We start from the raw sequence: 18,673 nt of genomic DNA, 5'->3' as shown, positions 1-18,673 counted from the left end.
CTGGTGCTGTGCTTCCTGTACAGCCTGCAGAACTGGGAGCCAAAATAAGTCTCTTTTATTTTTAAATTACCCAGCCTCAAGTATTCCTTTATACCAATGAAAATGGACTCATAAAACAGCTATGAATGTTTGCGTATAAGTTTTTGTGTGGACGTGTGTTGTCAGTTCTCTTGGATAGATCCCAGCAGTGGAATTGTTGAGTGATATAGTAAGTCTGTCTTTAACATTTTGAGGAACTAACTGTTCTCCAAAGTGGCATTTCCATTCCTATCACTGATGTATGAGGGTTTTAGTTTTTCCACATATTAACACTTATTAATATCTGCCTTTTTGTTAATAGCCATCCTAATGAGTGTGAAATGGCATCTCATTGTGGCATCTCATTGTGGTTTTGATTTGCATTTCCAGAAGAACTAAGGATATTGAGCACTATTTCATATACTTATTGGCCATTTGTGTATCTTCTTTACAACCATTTCTCAGACCCTTGTTTGACTTGTCCTTAAATGTATTAAAAGACAAATTATATGCTTAGCTTTTTTTCCTTAATTTTGGCCTGTTCACTTTTTGGCTTATCTTAGAAGTATGCTTTCTTTAAACTTCCTTTCTTCTCACAATTAGTGCACACACACACCCTGATCTTTTTATAATTTAAATTATTTCAAGTAATGTCTCGATTAATGTCATTAATGCTCTGTTGACATTTAATCCAGAATGAGCTCTTCCTACTGCCAAATGAGCTCTTTTTTTGGCACTTTGCTATAATTTATGAGAACTAAAGTAGAGAGTAGACAAGTTTTACTTTTGGACAAGTTTTGCTTCTACATGGAAGGATTTAAAATGATAGCTTGTCATTAGTGTGTGCGACAACAGGGCAAGGCAAGCCAGAAGAGGCAACACGGGTCAAGGTCATCAGCACAATATAATGAACCAAAGATCATAGCTGTGGCTGCAGTTGGTGTGAGTCTGGTGGGCGAAAACAAGGTCAGAGTCTTGGGTGTCAAGCTGACACTCAAATGTCGGCGATGGGTAAAATTTTGGTAGGAGAACTGTACACTGCCATATAGTGCAACTCCACATTTGACATTTTGAGTCCAGTCTAGACTGGTAGTTTTCAACCTGTGGTCCCTAGGCCAGCAGCATCAGCAGCATCTGGGAACTTGTTAAAAATGCAAATCCTTTTTCTCCACCCCTACTCCATTCCACACCTACCACTGAAATAGAAATACTGAGAGTGTGACCTAGAAACCTATGTTTTGTTTTACCAGAACCTTTAGAGGTTTTGATTACCCTCAAATTTAAAAACTACTGACCAAGACTTTTAAGGAGGTGCAAAAGAAAAGGTGGTTGGGGATGACACCACAGTTTAGGATTAAGTGAGAACACACAACAAACAAGGGTATGGCTGTAGCCAAAAGCAAGTTAAACACAGCCCATGCTACATTGCTATCATGGAATTAGCCAACATTCACTTAGCCAGAATTTACTTAATGACTGGTTGTTGGAATAGGAGAGTGGGCCCTAGAATGAAGGAGACCTGATTATTCTGGTGCAGGGAGGTTCAAGGAGAACAAACCTACGTCCTTACTTGAGGTCTTGAAGTTGCTATCCCTAGTGTATCAGGCATTCTGCTTGTTAAAGGGATCTGTTATATTTTCTTCTTTGGACTTAAATTACTCAGTATAAATAATCAGCCTCATTCCACATGTGTTAATGAACTCCTTTAGAAGGAGGGACCATTTTTTTTTTTTCCTATGTTAGTTAAGGAGGCCCCTGAGCAAAATCTAGAGGGAGGTCTTCTCCCCAAAGAATTGTTTTTGTAGGTCTTTTGCAGTCAAGAACGGTGACAGAGATTCAATTTATGCTGGGTGCAGGGAAACATGGAGTAAGTTGGGTCCATAAAGGTGAAGCAAGGCCAATGTTTTGGGATGGGAAGAACTGGGGTAAGTTACTGCGTACAGTGTGGGTGCATCTGGCTCTCACCCTTACTCCTTGAGTGAAGTCATTCATCCAAGTTGGCAAGAGCAGGTCATAGGAAAAATGAGGACGATATCTGGAAGAGTAAATGGTTTGTGAGAGGGGCCATCTCTCAGATAGGCCCATAGGCTTTCTCTGGAAGGATGTCAAAAAGCCACATTTATCAGAAGCTGCAAACACAGCCAGCTATGTCCTAGGAAGGACAGTGCTCTTTCTATCACAAGATAATTCCAAGGGCAATTTTCTGTATTCTTTTTTTAAGTTTGTTTGTTTGTTGTTTGTTTGTTTGTTTGTTTGTGGAGACACGGTCTCCGTAAAAGAATTCAGATTGGCCTTAAATTCCTGGCCTCAACTGATCCTTCTACCTTGTCCTCCCAAAGTTCTGGGATTACAGGTGTGAGCCATGGCTCCCACCCCCTTCTTTTCTAACAGTAGGAAAAAGAAAAATAACTTTTATTTCACTCTGGCTTCTGTGCTTTCTCCAGCTATTTTTCCTATCCGAAGAAGTACACACAAAATACCTATGTGACAAAGCTCCCAAGGCAGAATCCAATGTGACTTTATTTTTCTCTGGCTGTGTCCAGGATCATGGTGACTTGACCCATTTAGAAGAATGCCACCATATGCTGCTAGCAACTGCTGGGGTTTGGCACTTCATAGGCTTTTCAGAACCTAAGAACTAAATGAGGACTCTGAGAATAGTCCGTGGACTCTAAGTCCATAGCTAGATTCTCAGGCCGAGAGGATACATTTGGAAAAGGACCAAAGTTGTCTTCATGGTATTCTATACATTGCAAGCCTGTAATCCTAGCACTTTGGGAGGCAGAGATGGGAGGATCACTTGAGACCAGAACTTCAAGACCAGTCTGGTCATCATAGCAAGACTCTATCTCTTAAAAACAAATAAACAAACGAACAAACAAAAGACAGATATGCAAATTCTCTAAAAAGAACATTAAAATGCAAGAAATAACAAAACATATTTGATTTAATCTTGTGAAAACTTTCATATTGTCCTACCAATAAAATTGTGTATGGCAATTCCTTTAGAATGGTTAATTTGGTTGTTTAGCATTTTTATTGTATAGCAGTGTCAAACACACTCTTGCCATTCACTTATTGTATTAGAACTATTGACACTATCCTAACTGTTGCTCCTTCAGGAGGAGACAAGCAGTAAAACTGTTAAAATTCTATCAAAATACGCTATTGATATCATGTGCTGCGGCTTCAAAACACTGCTCAGCAAGGATGCTTTGGAAAGTAACTCAGCTGCCTAATGTGCTTCTGCTTTAAAATATCTCTGGGCAGCTAAGTTTGTAACAAGGCATATAAATCTAATGTTTAGGGTAAAAATAAATATCCCTTTTTGTCCAAGCAGTTTAAATAGTACTTGTAATTAATGCATAATAATTAGGTATCTAAAAACAACTGGAAAATGTGTAAATCCATGTTTATTTACAGTGTGTAATATTTATAAAAGATGAGGTATAAAATAAATCTGTCTTAAAACAATGCTGTCATCAGTTCTAAACGAAGCACTATGAAATAGCTAGTTCAAAGTCATGAAAATATTGAATATATTTTTTTCTCCTTTTTTCCCTGTATTTGTGTGTGTGTGTGTGTGTGTGTGTGTGTGTGTGTGTGCTTTCAACCAGGAAGCATATGCTTTTTTATCATGTCGGGAAAATAAAATCCTACCTTTTAACATTAAAAAAACTATGAAGATCTTAGCAATTTCTACAATTCAGTTGTTTGTTAGGTGAGGAATACATTCCTTGTTAAAATATCTATTTGCATAATTCGGTGAGCAATTACATCACTAACATTCTTTTCTTATTTGAGGTACTCTCCCAAGGAATTGATTATTTGCATTACAAATAAAACCCTGATGAAAATACATAAAATTTGTATGAAATTAGATATTTATATAAGTTATCAGAAAAAGTGTGAAGGCATATGTTAAGTGAATTAAAATCCACTAAGGGCTTGTTATTACCAAGTCTTGACCTAGGCAACAAACAGATTTATATCCAGTAAAAAGGTTGGTAGAAAAAATAATTATATATGACATAAGTAGAAGTTACAAAATAAATAAATAAATTAACCGGGCATGGTGGCGGGCGCCTGTAGTACCAGCTACTCGGGAGGCTGAGGCAGGAGACTAGCTTGAACCTGGGAGGTGGAGCTTGCAGTGAGCCGAGATCTTGCCACTGCACTCTAGCCTGGGGGACAGAGAGAGACTCTGCCTCAAAAAAAAAAAAAAAAAAAAAAAAAAGATGTTCCAGTCAGAAGAAGAGAAAGAACAACCAGAGAATAAAAATTCTTGGAAATAAAAGCAAGAACAAAAGTTTCAAAGTGAAAGAACGCATGATGGAAAGGAAACAGTTGAAGACTTACTGTACCAGAAGAATAAGTCAAGGAACTACTCTAGAACGTACAGCAGATAAAATATTTGAGAGAAAATCGAAGGAAATGAGATTTACTCCTAGACGTATGAGCTCACCTATTAAGAGTTCTAGAAAGAATGGAGAAAATGAAAGAGTAGTAATAATTTTATAACTAGGAGGAGAAAATGTCCTGTCCTGAATTAGGCATGGTGAAAGTTCAAAATCCCAAGGATAAAAAATAGTTAGAAAGAATGAATAAGACCTACTATTTGATAATAGTATGGAAGAACTCTAGTCAATAATAATTTAATTGTATATTTTAATATAACTAAAAAGTATAATTGGATTGTTTATAATACAAAGGATAAATGCTTGAGGGAATAGATACCTCATTCTTCATGATGTGGTTATTACATATTGCATGCCTGTATCAAAATATTTTATATACCCCAGAAATATATACACCTACTATGTACCCACAAAAATAAAAATTTAAAAATTTAAAAACTGAGAAAGAAAAGAATTTCAAGGATAAATACGAAGTTCATAAAACTTCTGGAAAGGAGAAAAAATAAAAATAAAAAACAGCTTACCTATGGAGGTATAAAAATCAAACTGTCTTTTTCTCACAGTAGACGTGAATGAAGAAAAATATTCAACATTCTGAGAGAAAAAAATAATTATTAAAAATTAGAAATTGAGTATCTTACATAACAAAAGAAATGAATAGTATTATGGAAGTCTCCAATTTCTTCCCTTTTTATGTTTTTAAAACCACTCTATATTGCACTTTGTCCTCAGGCTTCGACCGTCATGATGGTAAGCTGACTGTGACAGCGAGAAACTATAAACTTTCACACTGAGGAGTCAAAGGTAGAAATGATGGAGATTATTTTCCTCACTCATCTTATTTTGAGAATAAGCGCTTTTCTCAGAAGACGCCCGTGAAACTGCTCCTCCTCACATTCTCTGCCCATTTGCTTCTCACCACAGTCTATCCTTTTCCTTTGCTTCATTTTTCTCCTTAGCACTTGTCACTGTTGGACACACTATGTATTTTACATCTTTCTTGAGAAAAATTGATTTTGAACCTGGAAGCATATATGTCAGAAAAACAGCACTCAGAAATGAGAACAAATTAAAAACATTTGGAAATGCAGTGGCTTAGGAAATTTCCAGCAACAGACCATCACTGAAAGAATTACTCAAGAATACACATCCGCAACACCAAAAAATGAGTTTAAGAGTGAGAAGACCAGGCGGCCAAGAAGTAGTAGAAGTAAAGAAACCAGTAACATGTCAGTTCTGACATATTTGGTTAATATGTATAACCGTGAACTTTGAGAGTATAATGATGAAATACTGATTAAATAGAGAAGAATGTATTCCTATCCCATTTATGCACATGGTAAATACAACTAAGTATAAGTATTAGTGATGAGCAAGTCAGAGTTTATCACCTTCCACCTCCCACATGCCAGGTACTCTGCTCGATGCCTTCACATATATTACATAATTTATTCCCTACAACAAACTTGACAAGCAGATATTATTCTATTTTTTAGAGAGGAAGAAAAGTAATTTGCTCTAGTTCACACAGTTAGCGAGTGGAGTATGCTGTTGGGTTATGGAGACTTGTTTTTCTTGCTCTCTCCTGATATCATGGTGTCTGATAATAATTACACATTCTATTGATCTTTTTTTCCTGATTTTGTTAGATACTGCTGTGTAACATATTTTCCTACTCATACCATATCTTCCCATTTTTAATGCCACTAATTTCTTTCATTATAGTGCCTCTTGAGCCGTTTTATCATATCATCTCAACCACAACGCCATTTCTAAATAAAGAATGAAAATTTGTATTAATTGGCCTGCATCACAACAGTATATTATCAAAGAGCCAGTCACCAGATATTATTTATTTTTGGGTATTTTTTTTCTTTTTAAACCTGATACTCATTATTTAATTTTCAAAGCCTGCATGCCAACATTTCATTCTTGGCATCTGAATTACTGTGGAAAGGTCTCTTGGTTTTCTTTGAGTGGTTTTATGTTAATGGTTTCTACTAAATAATCTCGCAGAGGCACATGTTGACCTCTGTGATCTTAGTCTCGTAATGAATCATGTTTGAAAGGCTCAGTGATACATTCTCTTCCCCTCACTGATTCTATGTCAGGCCCAAAATAGGCAAAGAAAGGGAAAAGTTAAAAAAGAAAATCTGTCTTGATACTGAAAAAAATAGTTATTTTTTATTGTCCTTTTTTCTTTTTCTCTTAACTAACACTTCTCTTATTCTTGTCCCCTTTCTGCATCTTATTTTTATGTTGAGGATAGGCTCTCAGAAGACCCGACAAGCACTGCAGTAACTCAGACCCCAATTCTATCTATCTCCATTCTATTTCCCTATTTCTGTTACCAACTAAGTCACTTAGAGTCAAGTTCCTTGAAATCAATTTTTACTCTTTGTTTTCTCTTTTCCCATCCACTCTAAAACCATCATCACAGTTTGCCAGTTCGCCTTTAAGATTCTTGAATGGTCTGCCTCTCTTTTTCATGCCTTTGACTCTGCTTTCATGTAAGCTGATCTCTTCCCTTTTGTAACCTCCAATTCATTCTGCAAAGGAGTAAGCATGAGGAAGTAAAACCACTGTCATGATTTTGCATGGGAATTCATGTTTCCAAAGAATATCTCTTGGCTTTACTCCATGATGTCTTATAGAATTCTTGCTTAAAAAGCTGCTCCCACCCTTCTCTTCTCCATGTAAATCAGTGTATCTGATAGCAGCCATGTTGGACTTCTTTCTCGAGTCTTTGCAAACTCTTTAAGAAGTACTTTTCCATTCACAAGAGGATGGTGGGTAGAAATACCCCGATTATCTCACAGAAGAGGAAAAAACAATTTCTCTAGATTTTGAAGATTGAGCAAAAAACAACAATTGCATTTAGTTAAAATTACTCCTAAAAATCCCTTAACCCAAATAAAAGTGAAATTAGTGACATAGCATTTCATGCTAAGTTCAATACAAATGATTTTCCCTATGGAGTTGAAAGACATCACTGTTTCTTCAAACTTGAGGACCAGATAAAATAATTTATGGTGTTCATTTTGCATTGGAAAAGTAAATATTATTTAATTATTAGATCTGCACAGTGAGAAGCTATAATGCAGCAGTTCTGAAAGTGTCACCAGAATGTTTGAAAATAGCTCTAGTACACAGTAAACCCATTATCTCTAAAAAGTAGGTGAAGATATTGACTGATCTATTGGGGCCCAGCAATGTAAGCCAACCTGCTCCTTCTCCTGCTCTAACACTCACTCACTGAGGAAATATTTAAATAAATTGCCCTTATTATTTAAATATTTTATCATTCTCATTCCACTGACACTTTGTTCATATTGTTGAATTTGAATACGTTGAAATCGTAAAATAATGTAACTTCACAGTATAGAAATTTTCACATATTCTTTTGCCTAGAAGTTATGTTAATGTAATTCTTGAAGTAGCCTCTTCTCATTTCTGTTTTCTAAATACAATTGTTCCTTAAGAAAATGAGATGTAGGGCCTGGAGTGAAGATGTAGGGCCTAGGTTTAGTCCAGAGCTGTCCTAGGAGTGGATCAATTTCAGAGATAAATCAGATCCGGTTTATTTTGATGGAGAGGTGGATTCATTATATCTAAATGCCACTTTTTAAAGAAATGTGAATAGTGAGCCCATTAATTCCTTCAGAGGATGTCTAGAAAGTCTGTCATGTTCCATTTTGTGATTTGAGAATCAAAATCCATCTCTAAAACAAAGCAGATTTATTCTAAAATGAGCAATATGCAGATGAGGGAAATGACAGGTTTAGAGAATTCACTTATTTAATCATCTCCTGGAAAAAACAAAAACAAAAAAAAAGTAATCACCGCACTTTTTTTTTTTTCTGTTTGAGTCTTTGGATAGAATCTCATACCTTTTGTTAAAGAGTGTGACAGTGTTAGAGTCTTATTTCTAAATCTTCCATAGTGCAGTAATTAGGAGATCTTTGATGAGGTTTTAGTGAGTCTTTCTATGAAGAAACAGCTTTTCAGCTCTATAAAATATATACTGAATGAGCTGAACCAGTTTAACTAGATGCCATTGCTTGCCCAGTCTAGATTATCCCTTCTACCTCATTGTTTTCTCTAATCCAGTACATCATCTCTGATTAGATTGATTATATCGGGCCAACTTTTATTTAATCACCCACAAATTCACTAATTATCTATTAAGCAACTGTTCCCATAGAATTCTTGGCTTTGTGGGAAACACAGACATAGATTTGTCATGTTCCCTGCAGTGGAAGCATTGAGTCACTACAGGAAAACAGAAATCACAGAATCATGACATTGCAGAATTAGCAAGAATCTTGGGGCTTAGGTAGTCATATCTGATTGCTTTGAATGACAGGACATCCCCTGCCTCCTCAGACAGGATGCCATATGATTGGAGAGCTCTGACCGATGGAAACTTCTCAGAAATGTTCATGTTCAAAGTCATATTGATGGTTTATCATAAGTGATATTATAGAGTAACAGAGTTGAAGTGAATTTAAACTTTGTTCATATAGAGGAATTTATGGATCTCATCTTTAAGGAAGCAAAATTTTTCACAGTGTAGGAGTCTCCATGAGAAACTATTTCATAAGAAGGGTTTTCAGAGAAAAAAATAGGGGGGTTCTCCAGAAATGAGGAAACTCCTGGAGTCAGAAAAGCGCAGACCTGTTTGGAGAAAGTCATGGCACTGGCACATAGTGGATTCTCACAAAATATGTATCATATAAAGGACAGAATTAATGACTGAGTGGATGATTGCAGGAGAGTCTTTCTTGTCCAGGCGTGTGGTGGCACGGGAGTGGTAAAGGAATGCTGATGACAAGCACATGCAACCTCAGCATCAGCCTGCGTGTCCCGACATTGACCCATCTGCATATTTCAGTCCCAGCCTAGATTCTGCGTTTGTAGAATTACCCTTGCAGTGGGGACTAACATTCATTCATTTTACCCACAGCATAGAGTCTTTAAAGCCTATTTTCCCCCTCGAAACTTAATAAAATACTGATTTTGCATCTCTCTGAAAAGGCTGCAAGTTGCTCACATCTCTTGAACCAGAACAAAGATCTTATTATCATCTTCCTTGAAAAAGTCCTATTGTCTATTTGGACCTTCACCTCCTCTCACCCCTGCTATTGAAGCACTAGAAATGCCATGCATTTGACTCACTTCCTTCTGGGATGTGTTCTCTTTGGGTGCATTCTAAAGTGACATGAAATGTTGGAATTCTGCAGATAATTCAGCTTCCCACAGTTCCTCTGAGACCCCTCTCTGTTGGAAATAACACTATTGTGATGCAGATGCCCCCAATACCCTGTGGAATCTCAAAACTATCAATGGCTGACCACAGGATATCCCTTTTTCATGAGTTTCAATCTGTGTTATTAAAAATGGGCCCTTACATGTAGGAGTCCAGTTTGAAACAGGATACAGTCCCATCAACAAGGTCAATCTTAAATAGATTTGGGCAGGAAAGGGAGAGCTGATAAAAAATTAAATATGAGCTTTGCCTCTTTCTTTTTTAATATAGAGGATGGCATTTTGGTAGAAATTGATTGAATTGTATTTTATAACTTGGACTTAAAACATCACAGCTTTGAAGTCAATGAAGAATAAAACATATTATCAGCACATGATGCCCCAAACATAATAACATTATCACATTCTCGTGTAAAAATGGAACCAACTCTCCAGTTGAGATGAAAATATGCATTTGAGCTTTGGCAGTACATTCTGTATGCCTTTATCAACTGTAAAATGCAAATGTTTAGTTGCTGTGTATGTAACCTTAGACATAGATATCTTATTCAGAGAACCATAGCATCAAGGAGGGTGAGAGAGGTAAACCAAAAGCCCTTTGTAACCAAGACCAGTGAAAAACAGCAATGTGTGAACTCACAAACTCAAAGGAAACTAGATTTAAAAATAACGTCGTGAGTTCTAGTTTATCCCAAACTCAATGCAAAGAATTGAATGACTATAGTCTTTCTGGACATAGACAGAAATCCTTCATGCAGCTGAAGAAATGTATGAGAGAATAATCCGAATTTAGAAAAATGCTGCAGGGCGTGTTGAAGCACACTTTGAATGATATCTTCTGCAGATTGAAAAGGAACATCTTATGGACAATTGATTGTTTCTTGAAATATAACAAAAACAAACTTTGAAAATGTGTATATGAAAACACTGACCTACATGGAAAGAAGAGGCAGCATTTACTTTGTAATGCTATCAGGTGGTAATTCAATTTTCTGTTAACTGAACTTCAAGTATTCTGTTTCAGGTCATAGATTGGTGGTGCTTATCATATAAATTGGCCAATAAGATTTACAAATAGTACCTTTAGCGCTCAGTTTTGTAGTTGTATCTCTAAAAAAGAAAATCAATTTAATTCCATGCATTGGTTTTCTTCTTAAAATTCATGCAATTTGATATGATTGACAGGGCACAGCATTATTATGCAGTCTGTTAGATGGACCGATTATGCTTATGAATACAAGAGTGGAGTGAATGAAAGCAATGTGTAATTGATTCTACACTTGGTCTGACTGTTCATTAACAGTTTGAATGTAGCACAGTTGCTTCTCAAATGGAAAATGATGAGAGCATCCTATCTGTACTCTCTCATTTGTTTTAAAATTCATTATGCTAATATTTTTTCACAGAATGTTTTTGCTGCATTTGTTTTGCCAAGGATAAGTCTGATTGAATCTTTGTAAATAATTCTACTGCTTTCAATATTTATTTGGCATTTCAATCACATATTTTTCAATTTACACTTTTGGAAATGAAAATAGGCTCTCCTCCACACCTCCTTCAAAGAAAACCTTCTATCCTATCCTCCTTTTCTATGTAATTCAGACTAATTTCCTAGGATAAATAGGAGTGGGGGAGTGCAAGGTGGTGCGGTAGTTATCTCTTCAGAACAAAAAAGCTGATTTACAGACTGATTGATTTCAGAAATAGATGAGCAAAAACAGATTCCATTTGTCTTGCCACACTTTGGTCTGATGAAGCACAAAAGGGCCTGCCATCTCATTTTCCATAGCTCTTCAAGAGGTTGCATTTGAAATGTTGATTAAATGTACAAATTGCATTGCTGTTTTCTTGGCTTTCCTGAGCGCTGTAGGAGAGGGCTTCAATGCACAGAGGCTGCTTTTCCTTTCTTGAATGTGGAGCTAGGCACTTTAGGGAAATAACATCACTTTCACCGTTCATGGGATGTTATGATGCTGATTCTGTGACAGCCATGCCTGCCCTTTCCTCTGTCCACAGGTTCCTGCCACATTATTAAACAAAAGAACTGAACCAGCCCTGTGCCAGTCATTTCTATCTAGGGGCAACAATTGCGTTCATTATTCCCAAACTAGATTGTGTTTACAATTAATATTAATTTCATATTTCAATCTTTGGCTACCTCAGATTTTTATTAAATTAACAGTTGACTGATTGAGATAATAGGTCTGAGAGCTCCATACTGGTAATAGTTTTAATCATCTCAGCCTTTTCTCTGATTTCTTATTTATCTGCCACCTGACTTTGTAGATGGCATTCACCAAAATAAAGTGCCAGCTGTCTGGGGCGTCCTGCATTATAGCTGTTTTAAGATATGTCCAAATTTTTTTTACTGCTCTTCCCATCAAGAGGTGAGGTCTAGGTCCTTCCACCTGAAAAAATGTGAGATCTTTCTGACAGTGGCAACCAATAGAATATCGTGGTAGTGATGTTGTGTGACTCCCAAGGCTGCGTTATAAAAGGCAACATGGCGTCCACCTGCTGGTATACTTGCTGTTAGAGCCCTGAGTTGTTGTTTAAGTTATCCAACTGCTCTGAGGCTGCTGTGCAGTGAGGAAACCCAAACTAGCCCACATGGAGAGTCCTTGAGACCACATGAAGAGAGAAAGATGCCTGTCCAGCCTTTGGCTCCCACAGTCCTCCACTGCTCCAGTGCCAGCCACCAGTTGACTACAACCAAATGAGAGACCCTAAGCCAAACCCCCTAGCCAAGTCATTGCAGAAGGTCTGACCCACAGAAGCCAAAAGAAATAATAGAATGCTGGTTGCTGTGTTAAACCACCACGTTTTGTGGTAATATGTTGCATATTGCAACAGATCTAACCACAAAACTAACCAGAATTTGCATGTATACAAGCATGAGGCTAAAGTAATGAGATTCATGATAAACATGCCAAAATGTATATATACAAATGTATGCCATTTGTTTCTTTCAATAAGCAGTCACCTTGAGAGGAACTTACTCATAATCATATTGTCACTGACTGTGATGTTGTCATTGTGATGCTGTCATTATCTCCCCACATTGATCTCTGACTTTGGGCACATTATTCTGTCTCTCTGGATTCCTTGGAAAGTAGGCATAGATTAAATTTTTACACAGTCTTTTTTTAAGCTCTGAAAATTATTGACAATTGTTCAAAATTCTTTGGTTGTTGAGATAACCAAAGGAGGAGCATAAGAAGTATGCTCTGGCCGGGCGCGGTGATTCATGCCTGTAATCCCAACACTTTGGGAGGCTGAGGTGGATGGATCACTTGAGGTCAGCAGTTCGAGACCAGCCTGGCCAACATGGTAAAACCCTGTCTCTACTAAAAATACAAATATTAGCTTGGCATGGTGGTGCATACCTGTAATCCCAGCTACTCGAGAGGCTGAGGCAGGAGAATTGCTTGAATCCAGAAGGCAGAGGTTGCAGTGAGCCAAGATTGCGCCACTGCATTACAGCCTGGGCAACAGAGCGAGACTTTGTTTTAAAAAAAAAAAAAATATATATATATATATATATATATATATGTATGTATATATATATATATATATATGTATGTATATATATATATATGCTGTATTACCACTTTAAGGGATGTCACACTCAGTTTACATATTAAAATTATAGTAAAACTGTAATAGTAGATGCTAGCCATGTAGGAAAAAAATGTCCTCTTGTTCATCATTTAAACCCTATGTTTATCTGAAAATAATTTTTTAATATAAAGAAATTATTGAGGGTAGGAAAATAAAAGAAAGATATATCTAGGGGAGTCATTCTGTTAAATTCCTTGAAATTATATCTATCTTTTTCTTTAAGAGTATTTTTATATGTGTAATGATATAAGCTCATCTTTGGAAAGCACATTAATGATCTTTAATGTTATAGGGATAGAGTAAATGGGATTCAGGAATATGGATTAATAAATCATATACTCTTTGTTTAAATGTGTTGTTTAATTTTTGAATAGCTAATATATCCACATAACTTGAACATCAAAAAATAAAAGCAGTGAAAAGTTTCCCCCCCATATTCGCCCCCATCTTTCTAGTTTCTGTCACTCCCCTAGTACGTAACTATTGCTATTAACTGCTAGTTTATCCTTCCAGAGATGTTTTATGCGTGTAACTAAAACAAACCTGTATTCTTCCCTACATTGGTAGAGGAGTTTTTTTTTTTTTTTAACACTAATGGTAGTGTGCTTTTTTGAATTTTATCTTTACATTGTAATGTATCTTGGGTATCTTTCCTTATGCATACATGAAGGCCTTCTTTGTCTGTTTTACAGAAGGGTAGTATTTCATAGTATAAATGAACCGTCGTTTTACTAACATCGTTTAGTCTGTCCCCTATTGTTAGACATTTAGATGTTTCCCATCTTGCCCTATTATATATAATGTTTCAGGGAATGGCCTGTGTAAATACTATTCTGCATATGGACAAGTATATTACCTTTCGGATACATTCCTAGGAATAGAACTGCTAGATCAAAAGAAGTCTACGTTTGTAATTTTGTTAGATATGATTAAATCATTTTCTCTGGGGATAGTGCCAATTTGCACTTCACTGTATAATCGTGTTTGAGAAACGTGAACCGTGATTGATGCTCATTTATCTGGACAAAAATAAATTAGACTTCTTAGAATCTTTAGCTCAGTTCCTGTTAGACATGTACAGAAGGAAATGCACTGGAGAGCTGAAAAAAAAATGCTATTCTGATTTATTCCTTTTTTTGACTTTGAATACTGAAGGCCAAAGAGGAGAGTGACTTGCACAAGGTCACTTAGCTGATTAGTGACAGATCTGGGACTTATAACCTGTAGTCAGATCTTAGAATTGGTGTTCTTTCCACATGAGTAAAGAGATGATAACTTTCTGTCATTCCTGCCTGTGTGCTGAGGATTCCTTGTATGTGCTGCTGTTGATGATGACATTTACCATTTCTTGAGCCTTCCTATGTATCAGACTTTGAATTTAATACTTCTGTTTACATTATCTTATTTATACCAAGGGATTCAAAACTCATGTGCAAGATAAAGCATTGTCCATAGACTTTGCATCCATGTGTATTACATATATATGTCCACTATGAAGATGCTACTGTGTTTAATAAAACATAAATCAATACAAAGCATCATTAAAATTATAATAGCTCTTTGTCTCTAACATGTTCTCAATGGATTTTGAAACTATTATTGTGAATAATTAGTCATGATATTTTGATATTAAAAAGAATTCTTAGAATCAGTGAGCTGCTTAACCATGTTTAAGATCACTTTTAACTGCCCAGATATCATTCTATTTTCCATCCATCTCTATTATAAGGTTAGATATTAATAATGCTACACAACACAGAAGAGACAACAGAGATAATCTAAACAGGAGATTTATTTTACAGATAAGAAAAAAGGCAAGAACCACTGAAATGATGGGTTTATCTAAGACATGATGACTAAGGGGCTGGAGCAGGAATTCAAAGACAGGCCTCCTGACTGAATTTTCTAACAGAAAATGAGAAACTCAGTGTGGAGTAGTTACTCATAAGTACTACGGACAATTACAATAATGAAGGAGATTTCCTGTCCAGCCTCATATTGATTCACCTCCAGCTTTGTGGATCTGAGAGGTCATCATGTTGGTCGATAATAACACTTGATCTTGGATGCTGTAAATTTAATATAGAGCATAAATACAAAGATCAATATTTTAATGCTGAGGAGGCTCATTTATTGCCTGTTTATCCTCAGACCTTTAAATGAAAGGGAGAACTAAAGAAATGCAAGGAATAATTTTTCCTAAATTTCATTTAAGTTTTGTAGATGATGATGACTAAAGGAAAGCAAAGGAAAAGTTTATGATGTTACTATTTCCTATGCTTATGGGCTTTTCTCTCTTTCTCTTTCTCTGTTTCTCCCTTATCCCTCCCCTCCCTCCTCCCTCCCTCTTTCCCGTCCTCCCACCCCGCCCCTGTTAATATCTCTAAGCCTCCTCTTTACTTTGCTCAATGTCTTTTATGACTCCAGATAAGAGGCATTTATTCTTGATCTTCTCCATCCACAAAATAAGAGAACCATGGTCATGTCCCGTTGTTCTTTCGTATATTAAGTGTTTGATGTTTAGAAGCAGTGGGGGAGGGGGTAAAAAGCATAGACTTTGCCTTCAACAGTGGGAACAAGAGTGCCAAAATGGCCCTGGAACAACATTTCCCAAAAGTGAAATTGTGGAAATCTAGCCCTATGAGGTGTTCTTCAAAGTACAGGTTTCGATTGTCAACTGGATTTAGGAAACAGAGCATTTTGTATTCTCCTCCTGGAGATGCGCAACTCCTTATGGCATTTTAAATACCCACTGAAGTCTTGCAGTAAGGTAACTGGCGTGATATAATTTCACCTTTTTTTTTTTTCAAATTTAATTGACCTTTAAAGCCATATCATACTGAACCCATTTGGGGAAATGCTGCTTTATAGAATTGTATGTTATTCCAGTTCAATTTTTCTGCCATTTGTATCCATTAGAAAACTTAGAATATCATAGTTGGGTATAAAAAACAAGTAGCCACAAGGGGGGAAATAAAGTAAGGCTAAGCACAATCTCCTTCCTTTATGGATTCTAACATTCACTAAAGAAACTAAAGTACAGTATTCATATAAATATTTACTATGGTACAGGACTTGCATTGCTTGAATTTATGCAACTCTTGTTTGTTACTTTTGTTACAAAAAAATCATATCACTGTGTGCTATTTTTTTTCCTGAGTACACCTCAAGCCCCTTCATCCTTCACTTCTATATTGTAGTGGTTCTCACTTTAAAAGTAAGTTTACCTGTGAAACAACATCTGCTTGAGTTTATTAGTGAAGTTTTGTATGCCGCCTTTGATCACATGAGCCCCTCTTTAATATCGGCTGAAGAGGGTTTAAATACTGTTTCAGAATTAATCATGGAAACCAATGCTTTAGGTCTTTTCTCAAACATCAAATAGTAGTATCAACATTTAGTAGGCAACCAACAGAGATTTTTCTTTTCTTTTTTCTCTTTCTTTTTTTGAGACAGAGTTTCACTCTGTTGCCAGGCTGGAGTGCAGTGGTGCGATCTCTGCTCACTGCAACCTCAGACTCCCTGGTTCAAGTGATTCTCCTGCCTCAGTCTCCCAAGTAGCTGGGATTACAGGCATGCACCACCATGCCCGGCTAATTTTTGTATTTTTAGTAGAGACGGGATTTTATTATGTTGGCCAGAATGGTCTCGATCTCCTGACCTCGTGATCTGCCGACCTCAGCCTCCCAAAGTGCTTGGATTACAGGCATGGTCCACCGTGCTCGGCGAGATTTTTCTTATAGTGACTTATTTGCTGCTATTCAAATGCCATATGCATTTTTTAACTATACCATATTCTTATTTTTGAACACTCTCATTCTTCTGTCATTCTTATTGGAATTGAGTGGTACTGATTTATTAACACAAATAATTTCATTATAATATTCCAATTACATTAGATTGAATTTGTCTTTGTGATCAAAGGTGATTAGGTGTTATGATTTACATCAATGAAATGGACTAATAATTCAATTCACCGATAAGACTGGCAAGCAAGAGTTACAAGGCATTTTCAAGTAAATTTGATTAAAATGTGGGGTTTTTCTTCTACTGTTTCTTAAAATGAGGACAGTCCTCTTTCACTACGTTCCTAAAGTTAAAAGTTTATATGTGCATAGAGATTAAAAGAATAGCACACTGGCTTGTTGTATATATAAAAATATCAAATTTTGTGTTTTTCAACATAAATAGGAGTTGAAAAGTATAGATTGCATTAACATGTTTGAATGTTTTAATAATACAATAAAATAGATAATTAACTATTAACCTATTAAAATAGGTATGAACTATTAGCGTACCTTATGTAGGTGATGAGTGGTAGGTTACGCTTTCTAAATTGGCAGGAAAGTTTTGCAGTTATTCTTCTTAAGGTTATTACTGATTATTAAAAATTTTCTTGTCTTTTTTTTTTTTCTTTCAGAAACTTGCTTTTCTTTATTGTGTACAATGCCTAAAAATTGCCTTACAAGTAAGCTAGGCTAGCACTGGCTCTTCCTTCCCATGTCAATCTAGATGTTCCTTTTGCAGGCAATTATTCCTCAGTTTATTTCCCACCAAGGATTTGTCTTTTTCCAGGGAACCAATTATGTACATCTTATACTATAATCTGTGTCACTTGAATCTGACCAAAAACTATGAAACAATTCACTGGTTGGGGATTCCTTTTCACAATTATCATCTTCCTGGGAAATTGCCTACTTAAGGAGGTTGTGCTACTTAAGATCTTCTACCAGAGAAATATTTGCATCGCCAATGTATTGCTTAGCTTGCTTGTCTCCAGGGTCTAACACAAATACCTAAAATAAACAAAGTATTATTTATGTAAAAAGTGAAAAATACCTTGCTTATCCTCTTTTTCCTTCCTTTTGTATTTACAGATGTCATCCATACTGTAGGGCCAATAGCCAGAGGCCATATTAATGGTTCCCACAAGGAAGACCTTGCAAATTGCTATAAATCATCTCTGAAGCTGGTGAAAGAAAATAACATCCGATCAGTTGTAAGTAATTTTATGGTTTTTATTTCTCACTCTTTTTCAGCCTTTATGCTTTAGAAATCTGTCTTGTCTAAAAAGAGGTGGGAAACCATTTCTAAACTTTTGAGAACTAAGTTTAAGGATCTTAGTAGCCAGTTGGGTAATCATGACTCTCCTCTTTGGTGTGCTATAAATATTTAATAAATTTTTCATAATGTTTCAGAATTTAAAACTATAAAACCCCAGAACTGGATTTATCTTATCTACTTTTTCCTTTTCATTTTGACACTTACTTTCCTTTGGAGAAAGTAAATAGTATGGTAGTGGGGTAGTGGCCAGCAGATTTAAAGAAGGAAAATAGCAAATGCTGAGT

The 18,673-nt window shown here is 36.1% G+C and overlaps 1 protein-coding gene across 2 annotated transcripts in view; it reads left to right on the top strand.

Annotated features, from left to right (window-relative positions):
* MACROD2 (mono-ADP ribosylhydrolase 2) overlaps positions 1–18,673 on the top strand; it is a 2,183,277-nt gene that overhangs the window by 1,281,366 nt on the left and 883,238 nt on the right. For both annotated transcript variants that reach the window (XM_033185566.1, XM_033185564.1), the window contains exon 6: positions 18,203–18,324. In XM_033185566.1, the coding sequence (XP_033041457.1) occupies positions 18,203–18,324 (122 nt within the window). The remainder of the gene's footprint in view (positions 1–18,202; positions 18,325–18,673) is intronic.

The sequence above is a fragment of the Trachypithecus francoisi genome, unplaced genomic scaffold (assembly GCF_009764315.1).
Source record: "Trachypithecus francoisi isolate TF-2019V2 unplaced genomic scaffold, Tfra_2.0 Lachesis_group21, whole genome shotgun sequence".
Taxonomy (NCBI): domain Eukaryota; kingdom Metazoa; phylum Chordata; class Mammalia; order Primates; family Cercopithecidae; genus Trachypithecus; species Trachypithecus francoisi.
This window is presented reverse-complemented; position numbering and strand designations above follow the sequence as displayed.